The 23,891-nt window shown below is 37.3% G+C and overlaps 1 protein-coding gene across 3 annotated transcripts in view; it reads left to right on the forward strand.

The window, feature by feature from the left end:
* Positions 1-2,389: 2,389 nt before the first annotated feature.
* Positions 2,390-23,891, forward strand: part of LOC139975962 (centrosomal protein of 104 kDa-like) — a 32,143-nt gene continuing 10,641 nt past the window's right edge. Inside the window, exons 1-16 of one of the 3 annotated variants that reach the window (XM_071984271.1) lie at positions 2,390-2,542; positions 3,645-3,868; positions 4,505-4,586; positions 6,168-6,306; positions 6,441-6,631; positions 7,435-7,544; positions 9,888-9,943; positions 11,109-11,264; positions 12,722-12,745; positions 14,494-14,648; positions 17,628-17,817; positions 18,107-18,271; positions 19,415-19,549; positions 20,707-20,897; positions 21,417-21,654; positions 22,993-23,115. In XM_071984271.1, the coding sequence (XP_071840372.1) occupies positions 3,664-3,868; positions 4,505-4,586; positions 6,168-6,306; positions 6,441-6,631; positions 7,435-7,544; positions 9,888-9,943; positions 11,109-11,264; positions 12,722-12,745; positions 14,494-14,648; positions 17,628-17,817; positions 18,107-18,271; positions 19,415-19,549; positions 20,707-20,897; positions 21,417-21,654; positions 22,993-23,115 (2,160 nt within the window). In that variant the 5' untranslated portion in view covers positions 2,390-2,542; positions 3,645-3,663. Of the gene's footprint in view, positions 2,543-2,603; positions 2,780-3,644; positions 3,869-4,504; positions 4,587-6,167; positions 6,307-6,440; positions 6,632-7,434; positions 7,545-9,887; positions 9,944-11,108; positions 11,265-12,721; positions 12,746-14,493; positions 14,649-17,627; positions 17,818-18,106; positions 18,272-19,414; positions 19,550-20,706; positions 20,898-21,416; positions 21,655-22,992; positions 23,116-23,891 lie in introns of those variants that run through there. The other 2 variants (XM_071984272.1, XM_071984273.1) reach the window with 2 other exon arrangements.

Genomic DNA, 23,891 nt, shown 5'->3' on the forward strand with positions numbered 1-23,891 from the left:
TATATATATATATATATATATATATATATATATATATATATATATATAGATATATAGATATATATTGACAACGTAATGAGTTGGAAAATCCAGAACAGTGAAAAAAAAACTTCCGGCCTCCACCGGGATTCGAACCCAGGCCACTCGCTTAGTATGCCGTTACCCTAGTAACCACTAGGCTCTGAACGCTGATTGTATGTCCAGAGGTTCGAAACCGGTAAGGAAGGTCGTAATCCCACTGTAGGTAAGTTGTCACCTGTATCGTAAGAATTGAATAAGAATCATATCCGAATATCCCAATTCATTTGCAAAACATGTCGACTACTTTATCTCAAAATTTCCACTGCAGTGTGATTTTTTTCTTTCGTCATAAGGGGTGGGCTGCTGTTCATGAACTATTGCATGAACCTTTCCTGACAAGTAGCCTATATTGCATAATATAATCACTTGGGTGAAGGTCTCCCTTACCGAAATTCAAGATCTGGGCCGGATATAAAAATCCAGATCTGGCCCAGATCTGGAATTTTAATCTGGGCCAGATCTGCTCCAGATCTGGGATTTATATCTTGCCAGATAAAAAATTGGGCAAATATAACTTGATATAAAATAAACTTTTATATGGCCAATATAAAAAAAAGATCTGGCTAAATGTTTTGCCATCCATATCTGGGCCAGATACAACTTTATCTGGTTGATATATTAAAAAAAAAAACAGATAATCCAGTTATATCTGGTTCTACATGGCCATATAAATCTTTATCTGTAATGTGGAATAACTGTATGTAAGCGGGTTATGTCGATCAAATAGGAAATAAGTGGCCAAAACTGGATTAGAATTGAGAGTAACTTTCCAGCGTGATCATCTGTACTGGGTATGGAGACCCATACAGAGAGCAAGACACGCAAAATAGAAACACAGTACTCAACTGGATTGGAATATAGTAGAAATATGTAATGTGCATGCACATTACACATTTTTACTATACTTTAACAAAACCTTTGCAAACTGATATTTAATACATGTACATTCGAATTTTGGGCCCAGGTAAATCATATTACTTACTTAAATAAACTGGCATCGCGCTGTTTGTACAGTAAATGGCCATTTACACCGCCCAGTCCTCCTAAAAGAGCAGAATATAAGAACGGTCCTCCCCAAATTGTGAATTCTGAACACAAAACGGTAGGGTCTCGCAGTGGCGGCGGAACCGGGGGGTGCTTGTGGGGGCTCAGCCCCCCAATGAAAAAGTTGAGGGGGCAAATGCATGATAAGCCCCCCCCCCCCAATATTTACCAAGGCTCCGAAACGTGCATCTGCCCATTTTTCAATGCATACTTGTCGATGTGTCCGATGCACACGTATACTACATAGGTGTAATAATTTTAGTAATTGCTGGGGGACCCTGGTCCCTCGGCCCGTCCCCTGGTTATAGACCACATTGTCACCCCAACCGCGTCTTCACGCCCCCTGAAAAGTGGCCAGCAGTGAGTGTGAGTACCGGTAAGCGTAACACAACTTCGTCTTAGGCCAATGACTTGCCTCATTTCAACCAGTTCTCCAACATCCCCTTACTTAGTGGCGGAGCGTCCATATATACAGTCAGGGGGGCGGATTCCCCCCCCCCCTCCTGACGGACTCAAATGGACTGCTGGCGCCCTTTTCAGCTTTTCACTACTTTTAACTTATTTGCGAGTATTGACTATTTTATTGCGCTCTCATATACCTATTGACATTTGTCATATTCTGTTGGTGTAATTTTCCGACAAAATGGCGACGACACCTATTTATTCTCCGTTTATCTGCAAATTAGCAAGGCCCGGAAAAGGTCATTTCCTGCAATCTAGGGAGTAACTTTACTCAAAAATTTTCTGTACGCTCCGCGCCAACCTGTGGTGGCGCTCCGCTTGGATAGTGTCGAAAGCGCCCCTACAAACCATTCTTGCCCCCCCCCCTTACCAATACCCCTAGCTCCGCCACTGCCCTTACTACACTCAAAAACGTCTTTGCGAGTACACTACGAGTAATAGCTACTCTCTTAAAACACCATCGAATATACAAATTACAATGTTTTTACAGACTTTTACGTGCAATCTGAGAAATTGCAGGCTTGAGACCCATATTTTAGGGCTAGGTATTCGCAGCATAAAACACTCGGGAAGTGCCGTTTCCGGCCATCTGGGGGTTTGAAAAAACCCAAAATTTTCTTGTACGCTCCGCGTCAACCGATGGTGGTGCTCCGCTTAGATAGTCTCCACACATTAGCCCCCCCCCCCCCCCAATAATTTTTCCGTTCCGCCGCGCCTGGGGTCTCGTTTAATTTTAGCATTATTTCTTCACTTGGCATTTCATAATGCAAACATAGACACATTATAAACCATAATAGCGCCACCAATTCTAACTCGATTGGCAGGTTGAAAAATTACTGGAACCAAAGAGTTTTATTTTAGGATTGGAAACAATCGAGGATACTTTTCCATGATTCACGTAAGATGAACTAAAAGCCTCGTTGAAAAGGGTAGCTGGTGCAGTTATTCTGGGCAGGTATGTGTTAAATCCCGAGATCGAATTGCTATAGGCTAAATAGACTGCTGATTAAGTTGTGGTACACTAGTTACCGATCAGTATCAAGTGAAACAATCAAAAGTCTAATCTACAGTCGTGCCTAACCTAGCCTAGGGCCTAAGCTTCGTTCGCATACAGAGTAAAGCTCAAGTAGGCCTAGGCTATGTGTTACAGCATTAGGCTTAGTAGCTGGGGCCTAGATTTGCGACACAGCCAGTAAGTATATACAGGTATAACGTCAGTGTTATTGTTAACTGAAGAGTGCCCAATCAGTGTATCCTAACTGGTAATGTTACTGTAGTGTAAGTCCTAACGTTTTACATAACAACACTCTGCCACTAGGCTAGGGAAGAGTGCCTAGGCTTAGACTAGGCAAAGATGTTCTAGCCTACATCAGATTCATACATGGCAACGTTTTAATACAGTGTATCCAACACAGTATGATTATAAATTATGGGCGTATACAATGTTTGGGTGGCCAGTACATGATTCAGTAATTGAAGCAGTAAAGCTTACAGCAACAGGCCTATAGGCCTAGTCCAGACTCAAGTGCTAACTTTTGCTTGGCCTGCTTCAAGTGATACAGTAGGTAGTAGTAGGCTATATACTGGCAAAGTGCAGTGTCTATCAATGATTTAATATTATTATTATTAAATCTTTCAAAGGCACACATTCTAATCTTGGCCCAGGTAATCGTATTTGCATGTACTCATACTTTATCATAGTAACCTGTGCTTGTAGTCTACTCACCCCCATAGTTTTTACTTTTCGTAAATTTTGAATACTGGTAGTCTAGGCCTAAAGTATACTGAGTGTAAGTTTAAATAGGTTACTCATGCTCAGAAAGGTTCTACTTTTACTCATAGCAATTATTTAGGACTGGTACTATGAGTCTGGCTTTGTTCTATACAAGAGAAAGACAATGAAGTTTTGCATGACTGTCATCGTGGCTCAGATTTTGTATTTATTTATTTTCCTTTTTTGTAATGTGCTATAATGTGTTACACATCTAAATTATAGAAAGGTAAACAATGATTAGCACTACATTTTGTAATATGAGCATTTTGTGTCCCTCATACAGGTGTTTCCCTCAATGAACAATGCCTCATAAACTGTCGTTTCGGGTTTTACATGCTACGAGCACGGACAGTGGATACAGTACCAAAGAGTTGGAGATTCACAACCCTCTAGTCAAGGGATGGCAGTCTATCAAATTTTGCCCTTACCCTCAAGAAATCATCTTAAAACTTCCCAAAAAGACAAGGATGAAGAAATTACAGCTCTTAGCTCATCAGTTCCTCATTCGTAAGAGTTTCCTTTTTGGTATTTTCAAAAAGTTTTGCAGATCACACAATTGTTAAAGGTTTTGGTAATTAATTATGATAGCGCTCATCTTTTGCACATATCCTTACAATAGTAGATGTTAGGGTGAAGCGAAATTTGGTTTACCTAATAATCTGTTATTTTCAAGCACTTTTTATGTTGATCACAAAAAATGTTTCCCAACTAAAATCCAATGGCAGTGCAGTTCATTTGTTAGCGATAGTTTCATTTCCAATATATGTTGTTGCTGAAGTCAGCTGCTGTGAAATCGTTGTTTTTAGCCTTCATATTTGGGTACCCTTGCTCTCAGATAGAACTGTTAAGAGATAATGCAAGTATACACCTACTGTACATACTGTAGACTCTGCTGAGGCTATGCAAGGAGTTCAGACTCTTATAATATGACCCTCTTAGGTTGAGAACATTCTGCTGCTATTAAGGGCATCGCTTATTTTTTCTGTAAATGTTTGGGAACAATTGAACACAGTCAGAGCAATCAGGAGTTTCAGATCTTTTGTCCAGGTTTAATCATATTATCATGCTAAACTTTGCACCAATTTGATGAAAGATGAGTTAATACATAATTATTTTGTTTTTCTTCTTTGTGCTAAACCAAAGCTACCAAAATTGAAGTCTATCTCGGTAGTTACCCCCCAGAACATGTGGTATCTCTCCATGGAACTCGCTACAAACGACTTGGGTGAGTCTTATTTGCTTTCGATGTCTTTTCTTGTTCCATGATTCCATCTTGAAGTGAGTGAGGGCAGTAGAGAGAATGCAAAATGTAGGAAAAACATTGGAGCATTTTGATTTCATTTTTTTGTTATTATCCTTACGTTTTGTTGTTTTTCAGAAATGTAAATAAACTGGCATATACAGTAATTGCTGGTTATATTGATATTGTTGAAAGTCATGTGAGTTGTGACTGATGGCCCCACCTTCTCCCCTCCCCCAACCCTCCCACCCCTCTCCCTTCAAAAGGATGGGATCACAACTGACTGAGGGCTCAGTAACTCAGTTGATAGAGGATAGACTATGTATTTTGACATGTTAAGAAATATGTTGCTCTCTCAAATTTCTTTATGGTATAGTATTGTATGTAGCACAAACTCAAATAAATTAGTAACGAATAATAACATTGAAACATCTAGTGTGTATCTAAGGTCTCTCTACTCATTGTATACTGCACCCTTAATGTACAAAGTTATCTAGTTACACAGTAGTTTAGGTGAGAACAACGATACCACATTGTATTGTAAACACATTGATGGTGCTGTTAGGCTTCAGAAAAGGGAGACATGGAGAGCATGTGCTTATATTTTGATCTTTGAGCTCAGTTCAATGGTGAAAAGTATCTCATTATATAACTAATTTAATAAATGGTTTACTTTCAGCTAATAAAAAGAAACAAATTGGTTAAATACCTCCCATCTTGATAGCTTGTTCCATTTCACAATTGACTTATTTTCCAGGGTCATATCATCATTTTGATTTTCAAGAAAAACAAACCAGTTGTTGAGTTAGTCTGTGTCAATAATAAATAATAACAATTATGCATTGCACTGTCAACCAAGCGAAGTTGAATAACATGCGATATTTCATACTGTGTAATCGCAACAAATGAACAAGCCATGAAGCTGGGAATTTGAGCAAGCTCTGCCTTGTATATTCTTGTCAGTCTCAGCCTTGGTTAACCCTTTAAATCATGGTTTCCCTAACTTTATGCCCCCAAGAACCCGCTGCGTATGTCAGAATTGTCCACGAACCCCCAACTTTTCGAGACACAATCTGAGTCATTATTATACTATAATACGGATAGCAGTGCTTCGTAAAATACCAAGTTCATAGTGTTATATTGTAATGAAAAAAACTAAGAGATGAGCAAATATTTATTTGGAAACTTCAAGATCAGATCACGAATTGTATCACGCATCGATCACCCATCACTCATCACACATGATGAGACGGATGCTCCTGTTTTTATCACATGCACGCCACTGTTCTACTATGGCAACATATGTGTATGGAACGCGAAAAGAGTTTGTCGATAGGTACGACTTTTGTACAGTACTTAATTATATGATATATCAGATTTTAGTTCAACAAAAAAGTACTCTAGTTTTGACTTTCAGAAACGTCTCACGAACCCCCTGGGACGGACTCACTCAGCCCCTGGGGGTACATGCACCCCAGTTAGGGAACCCCTGTTTGAATTGTCAAATACTGTATGTAAAATGAACTGAAGTTGATGTTGGTGTGATTTCTGCTCTTGTTCCCGTAGATACGTCACCATGTCAGACAACGAAAAGACGTCCTTCAAAGCAAGGGAACTCAAGTCTGTTCACATCGATGCTGTCGGACAGTACCTCAGATTGGTCTTGCATAAGAACTACATCAATAAATTTAATTTATATAACCAGGTGAGTACTGTAGTTGCTTTGTATTTACTATTTCGCATGTTTTTCCAAACCTTGTGAGCATGCAGTGATAAAGATTTATAAATATTGGATATACCTGTTTTATTTTATTATCATCTTTGTTTTTTGTCTGTCAGGTCGGAGTCATCGCCATTAATGTCCTTGGTGATGAGGTTGATGACGAAGGTAACGTCATCCCGGATGACAAGCAGCAGCGAGTCAACGAACTCATTAATAGATACATGCCAAATGGACAGGCCTACCCAGGCGAAGAGGAACCCACAACTCAGAATCCTATTGACCCTTCCGTACTCGGGGCCATGAATAAGTAAGTACTCTCCTGTCTCCAAAAAAGATTCATCGTCAAACTTTAAAAATCCACGTGTTCAAAATAAAAGAAACAGGCAAGATGCAAATTTTAGTGCAGTGGTGTAGAAACTTAACATAATCAAGTTATTCCATAAATACCTTGTTTGATCATTAGGTATTGGATCTCCAAGTTGACTAGTTACTTCGTATATGTTTTAACTTCTTTTCCTTTATAAATAACTACGTGCCAGAGTTGATCAGCATTAGCCTGAATTTCATGATAACAAGCCAGGCATAAATTAACATCACTGATGGCCAATCATTTTAAAAGAATTAATTATAAAGCTTAATTTGTTTCGTACACAGCTCAAATGATCAGTTCTGTTCAGAACAAAATGTTTCTGGTATTTTTTGAGTTTTCTGTCAAATCAACACTGTCCTCTTCAATTTAACCAACTACTCCTTTGTCCTGGTGAGGTGCAGTTGGTACTAGTTTTTAGTGTATGGTATAATTATTGTCATGTTAACAGTTAATATGTGTATATTGTTTTCATATATTTATACCTGAAATATCATTCATGTCGATTGTAAAGGAAACAAGTTCCAACCGTTTTTAGATGTTTACCGAGTGAACTGATAAACTATTCTTCAATAGAAATTTAATGCTCTATGTTCATGCTAATATCAAGTGAAGTTACTTCAGAGTAGTAGTTTTTGTGTTAAACACAAAACCGACCAAAGGACAATAAATATTTAGATGAACTTATTAAAAATGGAGTGGGGAAAAATATGTTATATTTATTTTCTTGTTTTCTTTTTTAGCCCAGACTTTATTTCACCGATGGATGACCTGGCTTTTGACATGTATCAAGATCCAGAGGTCGCTCAAATAATCCGGAAATTGGACGTCAGGAAAAATGAAGCTGTTCTTCGTAAGTAGTTTATCTGTTACATGCTGGTCGACAATTCTGCAGATGTTGTGACCTCGAATTTGTGTTGTCAAGTGTTTCAACTATTTGTGTTTCAACCAGTTTACTGGTGTTCCCAGACACAGATTAATGAAACTACATAAACAGGAAAAATTAAGCTATTTTTTGTAAGTAATTTATATGTTACATGCTGGTCGACAATTCTGCAAATGATTTAACTTCAAATTTGTGTTGTCAAAAGCGTTTTAACTATTTGTTTCAACCAGTTTACTTGTGTTGCCAGACACAGTTTAACAAACTACATAAACCAAAACCCGCCAACAGAAGCAAATTAACAAATGTTCCAAAGATATTTTGTTCTTTGCATTATTGAAATGAAACATGACTTGGCATTTTAGTGAACTTCACTGTGGTTTGGTATTAGCATCATCAAAGTATCAGCAGTATACAGGGATGAAAGTCTTCCGTATTTTTACGGAAATCCGTTTTTTTTTAATTCCAATAAAGTTTTACAAAATTGTTCGAATATCAAAGACACAACGCGGCAAAAATGCCTGGCGGGTTGCAGCAAGCTAACTTCAACTTTCACTCATCAATCAATCAAAATACCATTCCTGTTTCGCATCATCGCATTGCACTGTACAACATTGTGCCATGTGAATATCGTTGCGTACGTGCGAACTTCAAATCGCCATAGCTCATTTCTGTCGTTGAAAAACCTTGCCTAATTCACGTTGATTGGACTGCTAATTGATATCTTCGTAACTGCTGGTGCTCGACATAACTTTCGGAATTAACGCTTGTGATATTTCTGAGCGGCGGAAATCTACGGGATACGCATATGAAAGTCGATATTTGTGATCGCATTCGAATGTGAGACTGTTTTTTATTCCGTAGTTCGCTGCGACGTATTCGTAACTTTGAGCTAGCCTAACATAACGATAGTGTGTAAGTAGTGAGAACTAGGGGTAAGATGTGTTAGCGCTAATACTTCTGAGCTAGCCTAACATAACGATAGTGTGTAAGTAGTCAAAGCTAGGAGTAGGATGTGTTAGGACGGCATTCACCCGGGGTCTCCGAATAGTTTTCCGGTTTTTTTTTTTGGCTGCACTTACATCCCTGAGTATAGGATATCCTTTGTTCTATCAGAGAAAGGTTCTAGGAACTGTTTATACTGTCAGTACGAGTGCTTTGGAGCACGATATTAGAGTACAGTATGGAGTGGTACTAGCATTATAAAATTGTCCCAACTGGCTTTAAAAGTGGCCTTTAAAACAATGTTAGTGTTTATGTGTGTTTGTTTACATAATCTATTTGAAGGGATCAATGATAATTTGGAAAGTAAAAAAAAAAAATATTTGCCTTTTGAGGCTTTTTATGCTCTTCTTTTCTCTTTCTATTAAAATCACATTTCATATATGTGATTACATGTGGCTTAATTAACGGTGCTAAGTTGCGATTTCATAGAAATATTCTTTGTCCAATCCAGATTCTCTTGAATATTATAAACTAACTTCAGTGGTGTTGACACTACGAAATATTTCTTCTCTCCACAAAGGGTGGAATAAAAGACAATTCTCAACCCTTTCATAATAACAACAGCTTCAGCCCTTATTATTATTATTATGTCCCTTATAAAAATTCCTCGCAAGATCTCGTGAGAAGTTTACGAGATCTCGCGAGAAATACACAAGATTTCATGAGAACTTAAGAGATCTCGCGAGAAGTTTGTGATAACTTAAGAGATCTCGCGAGAAGTTTGTGATAACTTATGAGACCTCACAAGAAGTTTACGAGTTCTCACAAGAAAAGCAGGAGTTCTAACGAGAAGTTCATGAAAACATATGAGATCTCGCAAGAAGTTTGCAACTGGTCATGAGATCTTGCGTAGACGTTTATGAGATCTCACAAAGAGTTGATGAGAACTTATGAGATCTCGCGAAAGATTTGAGAGATCTCATGAAAAGTTCTCGTGATCTCTTGAGGAGTTGCGAGAACTTATGAGATCTCATGCACAAGAAGCTAATTTGCAATTGTCCATCTTGTGTGTTCATTTAGAATATCAGAAAACAATTTGGAGATTAAAGAAAACTTCTAGCAAGGTGTGCAGTAGGTTAGGCTAGGCAAATGTTCTGAGAGAGTGTGGTATATCAATAGGCTACAGTTAATGTTATGCGGGAAATTAAAATGCTTCGACAATCTGCTGTGACATTAATGCAATAAACTAACAATGCAATCATGTTATGTTCAGTATTTATTTAGTTGGATGGGAAATTATGCTGCAATTGCAACTAATTGTTGTAAATAATTTTTTTTTTTTAATCCAATTGATCTTATATCTTACAGAGGAGGAATACGACGTTGCCAAAAGATTAAAACAAGCCATCGTTGATCTTCAGAAGGTATTATTTATCTCCTGACATCTTTTATTCCGAAATTAAAAGTTTAGTTTCTCTGACTAGCTTCAAGAACTGATCATGGTTGCTGATATCAGTAAAGTTATAGGAACCATGCTGTATTCAAATCTAATCACATGTAGGGTGGCCAGGGGGGTAGGAGCCTGGGGGCACATGCCCCCACTTTTCCAAAATAGCAAATATGCCCTTCTGGCAAATAAAATGTGCTCCTATGATGAAGAACTGTCTTTTGGATATCTTAAGCCTTTGTTCATTTTAATATTTTATTTTAATTATTTATTTTTAGTCTGTACATGCTATTTCTAAAATGGCTCCCATATCTTTTTGTAGCACAGTTAGCAATCTCAATAAATAGTATTGATAGCATACAAACACATCATATGTTTAACTGATATGGCCGGTGTGTATCGGTCAATAGCATAACGAGTGGTGGTTGTGGAATGAGAAAGTGCCCCCCCACTTTTTGGGAGCTTCCTACCCCCTGAGGGTGACCTCTGGACTAGTATCAACATGGAGGACACATTAAATACTTGCGGAGGAACAAGAAGATTATATGAGCTGCTACAATTGTGAACCATGTTTTAAAGCTTGTTGAAAACCCCTATGGTTCCATATTTCACAATGTCATAACTTATAAATGCCAGTTAATATATTCTGGTATTAAAACCATCAGCATTTTAGTAGTTCTGTAGCAACATTTACATATATATCACCTTCATATAAAAATAAAGTAATGGATAAAGGAATGAATTTGAAAAACAGATGTTCAACCTTCTTGCAAAGTTTGTCTGTGAAGTCATTGTTAGACTCGATCCAGTCTTTAATAAATCAAGTCTTCCGGCTTTAATGAAGAAGAACTGATAAATGTGCCAAGCTAAATAGCTCAATTGGTTGAGCAGGGATTTTTTTTTATCATATTAACATCTCTTCTGTGATGCAGGTCATTTCCTTGTTCTTTCAAGCTAAGTTAGTTTCAATTTACCCCCATCCCCCCTCCCCTCCCACCTTCCTTCATTGAAGAAAGTCCAAATATTTATAAAAATAATAGTTCATGGAAATAATATCAAACCTAAGTAAATTAAATCACATCTCATCTAAGGAAATTGTTTTCATTATATGTCTCTTCCCTGCCCTTCATCGGGTTTACTAGGTCGGTGAGAGGATCGGCAGGTTTGAGGTTGAGAAGAGGAGAGCGATTGAAACAGAAGATTATGACTTGGCCAAAGTGAAAAAAATTCAAATGGATGAGTACAGATTACAAATCTATAAACAGCTGGAACTCCATGATCTCTTGGAGAGTTCAAAGGTAAATTTGTAACGAAAAATTTCTTTTCCAGAAAAATTTCAGTATCAAGTCGACTTGATATTTGTTACATTACAAGTCGTGAAAATAAGTTGATTAGAACTAAGATGGAGGGACTTGCTACATATTAGTATCGAGTTGACATGATATAGATATCGATAACTCAAAGTGAGTATTGAAATACTTGTTACATTATCTAAGTATCAAGTTGACAAAGAATAATGTATGTTAAGAGAGTTGTTGACAATTGACAATTCATAATCATGGACGTTAAATATGAATGTAAGAGACTGGCTTCGGTCAGCTTGCGGTTTGATAAGCCAATGATGGCTTCTTCGCAAGTTCCTGCTTGCAGGAGGATCTAAAAAAGAAAAAATACATATACATGAGAAGTCATGGAATGAGGCCAGTGACTGAAGGTTGTGAAAGCAACTTGTTACAAATGGGAGTATCAAATTGACATAGAAATTTTATGAAGTGAGATGATTTCATATAAAAGGCAGAAGGACTTTCTATATACTTGAGAGACCAAAGAATGAGGTGAATGAACTAAAGATGAAAGAGAATTGTTAGAAATCAAAGTACAAACCTTTGAAGTTGTTTGAGATATGTGACAACTCATGGAATAAGATCATTGGACAAGAAACAGAATGGAGGGCCATCTCATATTGAAATGATTAGTTGTGTTGACATAGACCTGCCCCGATTTAACCTAAATAAAATAAAACTGTTAGCTAACTGCTTATTATCCACTAGAGAGCCTGTGTAAGAGAATGTGTGAAAATCAGTTGGCCTGACGCTTCGATCCTAGCAGGATCTTCTTCAGAGGCTAAATGACAAGTAATGTCAATTTCACCTAAACGTGGAAGGACATGCTACTTTACTTAACATTAATTTAAGATTCAAGTTACCATGATATGAATACTATGTCATGAAATGAGATCATGATTACTAAACAATGATTGACTACATTTTCGTCATACTTTTCATACAAGTATCAATTTGACATGATGTATATGAAAAGCTATAGAATTAAGGTGATTTACATAAGGGTGGAATGGACTTGTTACAAATCTAAGTATGAAGTTGACTTGATACACATGGTGACTTGATATTCATAGTGACTTGATATTCATGGTGACTCATGTAATGAAGGACAACAGTTTGATGGCCATGTCATTCTCTTTTTGACCTTTTGTGTTGACCTAGCAATGACCTGAAATTTTGATGTGAAGTTGATTTTTTTTTTTGTGCTTTAGGTTGATTTCACAATATATGCAAATACCATAAGTTTAATAAAATAAGAAAGGAGGTTTACATTTAAATGGATTTAATTAATAAGTTCTGCATTTTTTTCATTTTTGTTAAGATGGAGTAAAAGTAAATGATGTAAATGTCATAATCTACATGGTTGGTTGTATTGTGCAAATATCCTTTCTGTGCATTGTTTTTTTTTTTAGTTTTTATTCTGGCCTCCAAAAGATGTAAGTAGAAAACTAGTAGAAAGATCAATGTTCCCGCTAAAATTAACAAGTTTTCATGATTATAACCTTTCTCCTTACAATCTCTTTTTCCGTACTGGTTGAATTCTCTCTAATACAATTTACCATAATGCACTGTGTGATATTTTTACAATGTGAAGTTAATGCTCACCAAATAATGTAAGCCATAAACCTGTGAGAGTGCACCAGACACCTCCTTCTCCAATTTAAAAGTAACATTATCATCACTGAGTAATGTAACATTATTATTATCTGAGTTGAACATTAACATCATTTTCTGGAGTATTTTGAATTTGCCTGAACCTCAGCTATGATATTCACCTCCCTGAACTGCAACATACATGGTAGTGAAAGTGAAGGGTCAATACCTCCCCTCTGCATCCTCCCCAACCCCCTTCCCCTAACTCCTCCCCCTAACTCCTCCCCTTACCCTCTAGCCAAGATATTGACAGTTAACATCCAGTCCTATTGTGAAATTCAGGGTGTTAAACCACCAATATACATGAACAGTTATATTCCAAAGTAAAGCTAGCTATGTACGTGGACTGCAATTGGAGTAATTTAGCTCCTTAAGTGCACAGAAATCTAATGGATCTCAATCCATATACTGCACAAGTATCTCTTCATTCTTTGATTTCTTTTGATTTCTTCACTATCTGAAACCATAATCAAGGTATTATTTGTCTATCAAAAGTTGAGATTTGAAATACCACGTAGGTGTTTACACATCACTAAAGTGTCCCTAAATGTATTTTGCTGGAAAAAAATAACAATGGTTAAGTTTTTCAAAAACTTCGAGCATTTTACTGCCATTATCTCTCAAACATTATTTTGTTTATAATGATTTAGCATTTTCTTATAGCTGGGATTAATTACTAGATTCAAAATCAATGTACTAAATATTGTTAAAGTTAATCAAGAAATCAATATTTAGCGCTGATAGATAAGATCATATTATACTCCTGCTTCCAAAACTGTCAGTCGTAACTCCAAAGTGGGTCGCCAAACTTGCTCTGAGCTGGTAGCAGGAAAAAAAATGTGGTTACTAAATAAGGTTTATGTTGGAATATGACTGTTAACATCCTCCCTGTCACAGGGGGATTTCTTTTTCAAATGTAAATAAATATGTCTGTGTTGCTGTTGCATTCAATCCATGTGCATTCAACTTCAACCAAATCAGTCAAATGTGGAATTTAATCACCAAAGTAGTAATTATTGTATAGTATCTAACATATTATGTATGATGATTATCCTAGGGAAATCACAACATGAGTAACCAAGGAAAAAGTTAGGAATTAGGATGCTGGCGAGGAGGGGTGGGGGGAGGGGGTGATGGAGGGGTGATCATATTGAAGACCTTGAAGATTGTTCCTTACATACTCTTATACACACTTGTACTCCTTTCTAACTTAACAGAACATGTTAATGCTTTAGCACTTTCCAACTACCTGTGTCTGGTCACCCAATTACTATCCTACTAGCTTTTCATTTTACTAACGTCTGGCAAATTTGAGGAAAAATATGGCACAGACGATATACAGTAATATAATAATGCTATACAGTCACATGATTCTGGGTCATGATATGTACAGTATATTGAAATAAATGTAACCATAACTGTGTATCAACAGCATGGTCTAATTTCATATGTGAAATCCTACAACTCTTACATTTTAAACACAACAGATTTGAAGCATTCTCAAGCTTGTTAAATATTTTTTACCCCCCAGAGTGAAAATACTCCATCTGATGTTCCAAAGGAAAGGAGTCCAAGACGTGAGAGGAATCCTGAAGAGCGGTCACCAAGAAATGCTAGACTTAGAGAAAAGGATACTGTAGATGTTAGTGGTAGAGCAGAGGACAGACCCTTGCCAACTCTTAAAAAGTGATTATTATTATTATGATTACTAGCAGATATACCTGTATATAAAATATGCCAATATACTGTGGTTGTATAGTTATGGCTGTAACTATGGCTGCTCTTTGTGAAATTGTACCGATTGAAAGGTGAAGAGGCATTATTAGATAGAATTAGGGGCAGTGCCTGTGGCAGGGAGGCGGTGAAATATTGGTCAATTTTTTGACCAATATTTCATGACCAATATTTCATGACCAATATTACATGACATTACATCTTTGTCATGTAATGACAAAGATGTCATTACATCCTTCAGACAATGTAACAAATGAGAACATATATCTACATTCACTGCAACTAAGTCTGCACCCTTCAGGTAATGTAACAGATGAAATTTGGTACCTGTCAAGCTAAATACAGTAGTCAGTAACATGTTGTCTCTTTACTGTGGCTATCACTAAGCATCCACTGGTCATAGCTTACTGTGTATACCATTGAAAACTACAAAGCTTTTTATGCAAGATTTTTCAGTAGAACACTTAACCCCAGTAGGCTATTTACAGTACTGTCCTTCTTGAAAAGTCATATGGTTATGGCTAAAAATGGTCACGGTCACACTGAATTCCTGAATTCGAGAATAGCTAAGGATAGTGTGTGTACAGTGACGTCACTGTCACGCCGAATCCGAGAATAGCATAATTCGCTCAGTGTTTGAGGCACATGTTCACTTAAATGCAAATAACGTTAGACCTAGGCTAAGAATAGTCACACGAACATCACCATGTTACACACGAACATCAACAGGTGTAACATTAGGCCAAGGCTAGGCCTATGTCAAGTTAGGATAGTCAACCTGCAGTGCTACCGTGCGTACGAACAGCACCAGGTCTACCGAATTCGAGAATAGAATAATTTGCTCACTGTTTGAGGCACATTACTTGAATGCAAACTGAAGGCCGATCACACAACTCACCCAAGGGCGGCGGAACCGGGGGCACAGGGGGCACGTGCCCCCCCCCCCACTTTTCCTCAGGTTAAAAATGTGCCCTTTTTCTACATAAAAATTGAGGTGTCTCAAGTTAGCAATTAGAGGCCAGGGAACCAGAATGAACACTCGGGAGGGCCGTTTCCGGCCATCTAAGGGGTTTGTAAAACCAAAAAATTTCTTGTACGCTCCGCGCCAACCGATGGTGGCGCTCCGCTCAGATAGTCGTGCATACAACTTTGCAAATCCTGGCTACGCCCCTGACTTTTAATGAATTTTTGTTGGTCAAACTCAAAGCTATTTCGAATGGAAAAAAAAATTGTTAAGATATTATCAAGATATAAACTCTAATTCAGATGATTCCTACATTAGCAACTATATAGCATGTTTTCTCCTCATTTTGTCTCAAAAGAAAACTTGTTCCTTTTTCCCCCCAATTTGCACATTGGATATTGCAGTGCTATATGCATATTTTCCTTGAGGGGGGGGGGGGGACGTTGATGGAGTGATGTGCATATGCAAATACGATAATACAATAAGAGTTATAAAGGGTACTAAATATAATGCTGCATCAGTCCGATCGAATTTCTGCAAAGTGCCCTTTGATGTTGGTGCCCCCCCAGATTGAAAGTGCTTCCGCCGCCCTTGAACTCACCAATCGTAGTCACACGAACATCACCACGTTACACACGAACAGCACCAGGTGTAAACATTAGGCCAAGGCTATGCCAAGTTCGGATATACTATATAGCCTACCGTACCGTGCGTACATGAACAGCGCCAAGTGTAACAGTGTAACCTCTAAGCTAGGCTAAGGATAGTGTGTGTACGGTGACGTCCCGGTCACACCGAATCCGAGAATAACATAATTCGCTCACTGTTTGAGGCACATGTTCACTCGCAAATTGAAGGGCCGATCACACAACTCACCAATCACTTACTAATTATCCCGCTACTGCCGTGGCGTGTAGGCCTACATCTGCCTTGGCGTGTAGGCCTACATCTACAAACTGTACAACTTCGTTTCATTTAAACAAATTTTATACCGCAGCGCTACGTCGACGAAGGAGCGCAAATATCACCTAAAACACAAAGCTCACGATACGAAAAACAATCTGTAATGGATATTTCAAGATGATTTATTCTTAAGTTACCAAAACGCGACAATTATACCAAAACTAAGCCCCCTTAGGACAATAAGAAAAACAAATTATGTCTTTCCGAAAATTGTAGTCTAATCGAGCAGCAGACGACGGAGAAAAGTGATTTCAAACAATTATAAGCTTAGCCAAATTATAGTAAGGATTATTATTATTACTATTATTATTATTATTGTTGCTATTAGTATTATTGTTGTTGTTATTATTATTATTGTTATTATCATAAAAATAATTTTTATTTTAATTTTTATTATTTGTTTTTATTATTATTATTAGTACTACTGATTATTTTAATATCATGACATTTAAAAATTTATTAAAATGTTACTTTGAATAGCAGTTGAAAAGTTCATAGACTACTGCTAAATCTAAAGGTATATATATATACTGTATATTACAAAAGTAACCCATATATTATTATAGCTGTACAAATGTGTCCTCACTGTAGTTAATAGCTGCATTCCTTGGGTTGTGTAATTTTGATCTGGAATTTGCTTGAGAAGGAGAAGAAATTCATTTCAGCATTTTGATTGATGTGTCCTTCCCACAGTTACCTTGGTAATGTCTTTGTAAACTTATCAGATCAATTTAGCAGCAGGTTTTGTCTGGCTTCGTACTCCGACACATCCTCAAGGCCATCGAGTCATGGATTTGTTGAATACCCACCATAATTCCATCTGCTTTTCAATCTTTGGGGTGAATTCAGGCATCATCATAGGATAAAATGCGCACTTTTCTAAGGAACTACCAGCCTAATATTAATACTGGAAGTTTAGCCCAGCAGAACCTTTTCCCCGTTTGTAACAACCTATTATGGGGTTTGTGTGTTCTTTAAATGATAAACATTGATCCTCTGTCCAGCTCGCCTCGGGATCAACCCGATCCCATCCATGGATCACCTCGTAGTCCAGAGCCGGAGGTTACGAGGGAGGAGATAGAGCAAGAGGAGAAACAAGAGGAGACAACGGGGACCAGTGAACTTCCTCCAGGTGTTACATCTGATGTACTTAGAGAAGCATCTGGTGCAATCGACACTTTCGGGGAACAAACTGTGAGTGAAAAATTGTTTGATTTTTTGGGGGGTTGAAAATTTGGTAATTTCCAATGTTTCTTAAAATAAAAAATTTACAGGTTGATTGATTACTTCAAGCGAATCAATTTGAATAAAAGAGTTATCCAAGTGTGACCAATACACAGGATGCTATAAATACACCAAGTAAGGGTATGTGCTCACATCTAGATGCTCAGTATTTATCTTGTAAACCCAAAGCAGACGAATGTTTTTTTTTCAAGTCAGCATTTCATAGTGAGATAACATGCTTTTCTCATTTTTTTGTCAGGTTTTCAAAATTTTTGCCAAAAACTGGTCGTTGAGGAAAGAAGGACTTAATGAGGTCAGATCTCATCTAGATGGAGTTGAAGAGAGGGACAAAGAGTTACTCCGAAACATCCTGAGGGCTACAGTGTTCCTGATTGTGAAATTGCTGAAAGATAAAGTTATCGCTGTAAGTCATTTTGAGTGGTATCATAATAGTGGTACCTTTTGCAGCAGTCTGCATCTTACAAAATAATTTTTGCAAAGCAATTTCAGTAGTTAGTTAGTCAGTCAGTTAGTCGGTCAGTCAGTCAGCTAGTCAGTCAGTCAGTCAGCTAGTCAGTCAGTCAGTCAGCTAGTCAGTCAGTCAGTTATTTTTATTTATTTATTGATTGATTGATTGATTTATTTATTTATTTGTTTATTTATTCGTTTATTTATTTCTTCGTTTATTTCTTCGTTTATTTATTCATTTTATTTATTTATTAATTTTAGCATTTATTTATTTTAGCATTCATTTATTCATTTATTTATTTTATTTCAACCTTATTTCGGGAGGGTTACTTGGTTAGACGAGGTTAGTCATCCCAAGGCCCTCTTAAATATAATTGTTATAAAAAGCCATTGGTGTTAATGCAATATTAATTGTGAATCTAAGAACTAATAAGTAACAAGATCATAAAAAGAGTTAAACAGCTAACTGAACGATACAGACTGAGTTAATCTCTGTTGTTTCATATTGATGCAGCCCTGCTGCAGGTGATCTTGCAGCTGCTGCAGCTTTTTTTTTGACATGGTTCCTTGTTAGATTTAGTTGAATGAGTAACCAACATGTGCAGCTATCCAAAGACAAGAAATTTTGTGGAATATAAAAATGAATGTTTAAGACCGTTATCATGATTTATGCTTAAAATATCTTGTTGTAAAGACTTTCACACCGGACTGTTTCCGACATTTGTATAAATTTCCAAAAGTTTTCTCTGTTTACCTGTCGTACTTGTTTACTTCGGTATATAAAGTTATTAGAAATGCAGTAATCACACATATATCAGTCTCCATGAGTATTGTATATGAATTAATTTACTAGGTCACTACGGCTACCTTGGATTTAATCAGTTACACCATCACAGACTGGCTGGTGAAACATAAAATGCAGTAATCACACATATATATCGGTCTCCATGAGTGTTGTATATGAATTAATTTACTAGGTCACTACGGCTACCTTGGATTTAATCAGTTACACCATCACAGACTGGCTGGTGAAACATAAAATGCAGTAATCACACATATATCAGTCTCCATGAGTGTTGTATATGAATTAATTCACTAGGTCTTTACTGCTACCCTGGATTTAATCAGTTACACCATCGCAGACTGGCTGGTGAAACATAAAATGACCAAGAACGACACAAGCTATGTCGTGGAGAACGTCCTGCCGGAACTCATGGGCCGAATTGGGGACACGGTAATTTGAATGTTGCTTGGAACTTTTATTTTTATGATGCCTTGTATTTATAATGTACACTGAACTTAGGAACAAAGTGAGTTGGCACATGTCTACATGTTACTTTCCCTCGCCAATAAAATAAAGAACAGCCTGAGACTGTACTTGGGTGTGATAAGAATGCCTGCAACAAATGTGGTTGAGAGTGATGATTTTAAGTGTCAATCAGTCAGAAACTAGACATTTAGTCCCCCCTCCTCCCCCCCCCCAAGCTGTCATTCCTCTCAGGAGTTGGATTAACATAGGAAGGTAAAGCACTTCAAGAGTTTTCTCAATCTCTTAAATCATCTTGACTGTATAAACCCCAATCTGTCTTTTGACAAGTATCTAATAAATCACCATCATTTGTCTCACCACCCTTACAGACCTTCCAGTTGTAGAAGTCCCATTTCTGTGTAATATTACATAATTTCAGTTACCCTTGGCACGAAGCCGGGACGGAGGAGGCACGCTCACTCACTCACTCAGTCACAGAGAATGATTGCTGGCGTTCTGTCTCGGTGTGCTAGAAATTGGAAAGAAATTTGCATGACATCACATGGTCTATATAGCATGGGTCAGCTGATCCACAATGCAAACGTTTTCGCCCTGTTTATGGCTATCACATACAATAGGGTCACTGCATGTATACAATGAAGTGAAAAGAAGTTTTTTAAGAAACTGTGTTTTGGATTTCTTCTGTATTAAATTCCAGGTTTTGCATGAAATATCCATACATTAAAAGAAATCTGTGAAATATTTTAACATTCTATTTTTTATGCCAATTTCTAATGTGACTTATTAATCATGTGTCACTTGAGGGGTATGTCCTTCAATGAGATCAACCAGTCCAGTCTTCTCTCACCTGCCATACACCCCATTCTCCCATGACAAGCATTACTGACATTGCATCATCAGGGTCATAGGTTATCTCCATTTTGTCAAATTTATCTATTTCAACATAAATTTTATTTACATATCAGTAGCAGAGTGAAGGGCAGAAACATCTTTAGAGGAACACTTTAAAGGTTATGTCTTTTAAATTCAACCATCGATAGTCCTTAGACTTTCATGTAGCTGCATTGATTCCAATTCCATATTTGTTTGCTAAAACCTCTCAATCATTTTACACCTTACAGAATGCGAGGTTAAAAGGAGCAGCTGTAGACTACATCGTGGAATTTGCTGGCCTGCGCGAAGTGCGTCATTTGCATACTGTTCCCGGTCAATGTACTATTCCTTTCAAGTCAAATAGTCAAGCCAAGATGGCCGTCACAAAGGTTGACATTGTTATCCGGCTGGTTCAGGATCTCGGTGTTGACAATAACAGGTGAGGAGGCGATGGATAACTATTCCGTGCCTAAGAGGTTCTGAAGATAGGTGGGCCCAATGCCCCTCTCCCTCTTTCCTCCTCTAGTTCCCCTTCGACCAGCCTACAACTATCCCGTGCCAAAGAGGTTCAGAAGAGAGTTGGGCCCAATGCCTGACCCCCCCTCCCCCATTTCCTCCTCTCAAGCCCCTGGCTGCATCCCTCCAATGATAATTATCAGCATTATTGCATATTTTCAGTGGTCTACATCAAGCTTTTTGTCAAATTACCTTGGCCAGAGCAAGCATGAGATTGTTTTTTGGTGGTATTCAGTGAAGAATAGAGTGGTCAACCCGGTCAGCCTTATTTATTATTCAGGATGAAATGAAATTGATAGTCTCTAATGTTAGCTTGCTACACATTCCTCTCAACTTATTTTAAAACCATGTCTATAATGGTATAGACAGTAACATTGACCTTTGACCTGCAGTTGGAAGTGCCTCCCTTTGTTGCTCTACTTTCTCTTCTGATTTTTCACAGTGGCTTGACAGTAGATAATGTCATGACGTTCGCAATGAAAGCTGTCCAGCACACGGCAGGGGAAGTGCGAGATGCGGGACTGCAATTAATCTGTGAACTCTACAAGGTCAACGGGCCCGAGGTTAAGTCGAGGTTGCCAAACGAAGAAGACCCCAAAGTCCTGAAGAATCCTCTTTATGTAAAGATATTTAACGGGCTGAACAAGATAGACGGAAAACCTACCAGACAAGAACAGCAGGTAATGATATGCAGGTAGCTGCAGGTAGCTACATATGCAGGTAACTACATATGCAGGTTGCTATATATGCAGGTAGCTACATGTGCAGGTTGCTATATATACAGGTTGCTATATATGCAGGTAACTATATATGCAGGTTGCTATATATGCAGGTTGGCATATATGCAGGTTGCTATATATGTAGGTTGCTATATATGCAGGTTGGCATATGCAGGTTGCTATAAATGCAGGTTGCTATATATGCAGGTGGCTATATATGCTGGTAGCTATATGTGCAGGACGCTATATATGCAGGTTGCTATATATGCAGGATATCTGGATGGTACCACATGCCAACTAGAAGTTATTCCAGTATTAGCTATCAAAAGTTGGGTTTTACATTATTTGCCTGGTAGATGAAATCACCAGAGGCAGTATGTTAAACTAGCTCACAAAGTACATGATGTTAAATACATGTACAATAGTCCAGTGTCTGCATTGGAGCCTAGAAACCTTGCTGCTATAACTTTTACCAAAACTGTGAACACAGTTGATAATGACAGATCTTCCACAATGGCATTAAAAAAAAAAGTGTTAATATATCATAATCTAAACCCTAAGAAGAAGCTATTCCAGTCTTTTAGACATTAACATCAATATGTTAAATCTCTGGGATGCTCTGTAAATATCGATGTGATGATGACATCACTTGCTCGTCGCAGGTCTAACGTTGATGTTAGGTCCATTGTTTTGTTAATTCTAGAAGCTCAACCAGAACATGACTAAACATTTCTGGACAAAAGGGTTTATCACTTCAAACCATCATTAATATGACTTAATACACATATCAAGTTCCTATGTAATTTCTTAGTCCTCTCTCAAGGGGACGGTCATGTTAAGAATTATAAAGACACTTAATCACATACTATTTTCATAGATTTGGAGGAGAAATATTGTGATTGCATGACGTTTGTGGTGAAAATTGTATCTTCTGGATGCACGAAATGAAGTCTCCTGAAATCTAAAAGTTAAAAATGTCAAAGTTCACCTTGTTATCACAAGAAGAAGCTGTAAATGAAAAGGAAATATCCAAAGGAAAATGTGTTAACTTAAACAAAAGAAGGCAGTTCCTTCGGGTATATCGTCACAAACAGGAGTATTTAAGTCGCGAGATAAGTGGTGGATAATTGAGTGCTTAGAAAGGGGGAAAAAAATACTTGAAATAGAACGTGATCTTAAATCTTAAAAAAAATTAGGGTAACATGCAGATTAATTGAAAAATTTAAGATCAGTTTTTTTACTTGTTTGTTAATTGAAAAATTGAAGATCATTTTGTTTGCTTTTGTTTTCTGGTTCTAGGCTTTGACGAAGAAAGGCAAATTGGCCAGAGAGAAAGCCAAGAAGGAAGAAATTGAGGGCTTAGAGCAACAACTGGCTGATCTAAAAGCAGCAACACAGGCAGCTGAAGCAGCCAAAAAAAGGGTGAGATATTGGAGAATATTTTAATCTGAGTAAAGGGTGAGATATTAGAGAATATTTTAATCTGAGTAACAACAGATAAATATAGGCTGGGATTATAAAAGGGTGAGATACTGGAGATTATTTTAATCTGAGTAGCTACAGATAAATATAGGCTGGGATTATAAAAGGGTGAGATATTGGAGAATATATTAATCTGAGTAACAACAGATAAATACAGGCTGGGATTATAAAAGGGTGAGATATTGGAGAATATTTTAATCTGAGTAACAACAGATAAATACAGGCTGGGATTAGTTTAGCAGGAATCATTAAGCATTTACATTTGTCTATGGCAATTTTTTTTTTTTTTTTTTTTTTTTTTTTTTTTTTTTTTTTTTTTTTTTTTTATGTTGTTCCTTATAGAATAATGAAAAACATAATGGATCTTCGTACGACCACTCTGAAAACTGATTTTGAATTCGCCATAGCCATATAGTTTGTGTATTGTCAGTCCAGTTTTTAATTGGATAGTGTTATGCTGGACCCTGTCTTTGACCCTGTTCATATGTCCTTTGTCTATGCCAGCTATTGAGGTAATGTCTTACCTGGGGTGTAAAGCTCCCTAACAAGTTTGTTTTTATTTCTTTCACATGCACTGCCTTCTATTTTTGTTTAAATATCAGATATTGAGTTTTGTTTAAATTCATCATGCAAAAAATTTCAATAATCATTACCATAAATGGACATTATTATTTCACAAAATATCATAAATAATGCCAACAAGTTATGTCTTCATA

The sequence above is a fragment of the Apostichopus japonicus genome, chromosome 11 (assembly GCF_037975245.1).
Source record: "Apostichopus japonicus isolate 1M-3 chromosome 11, ASM3797524v1, whole genome shotgun sequence".
Classification (NCBI taxonomy): domain Eukaryota; kingdom Metazoa; phylum Echinodermata; class Holothuroidea; order Aspidochirotida; family Stichopodidae; genus Apostichopus; species Apostichopus japonicus.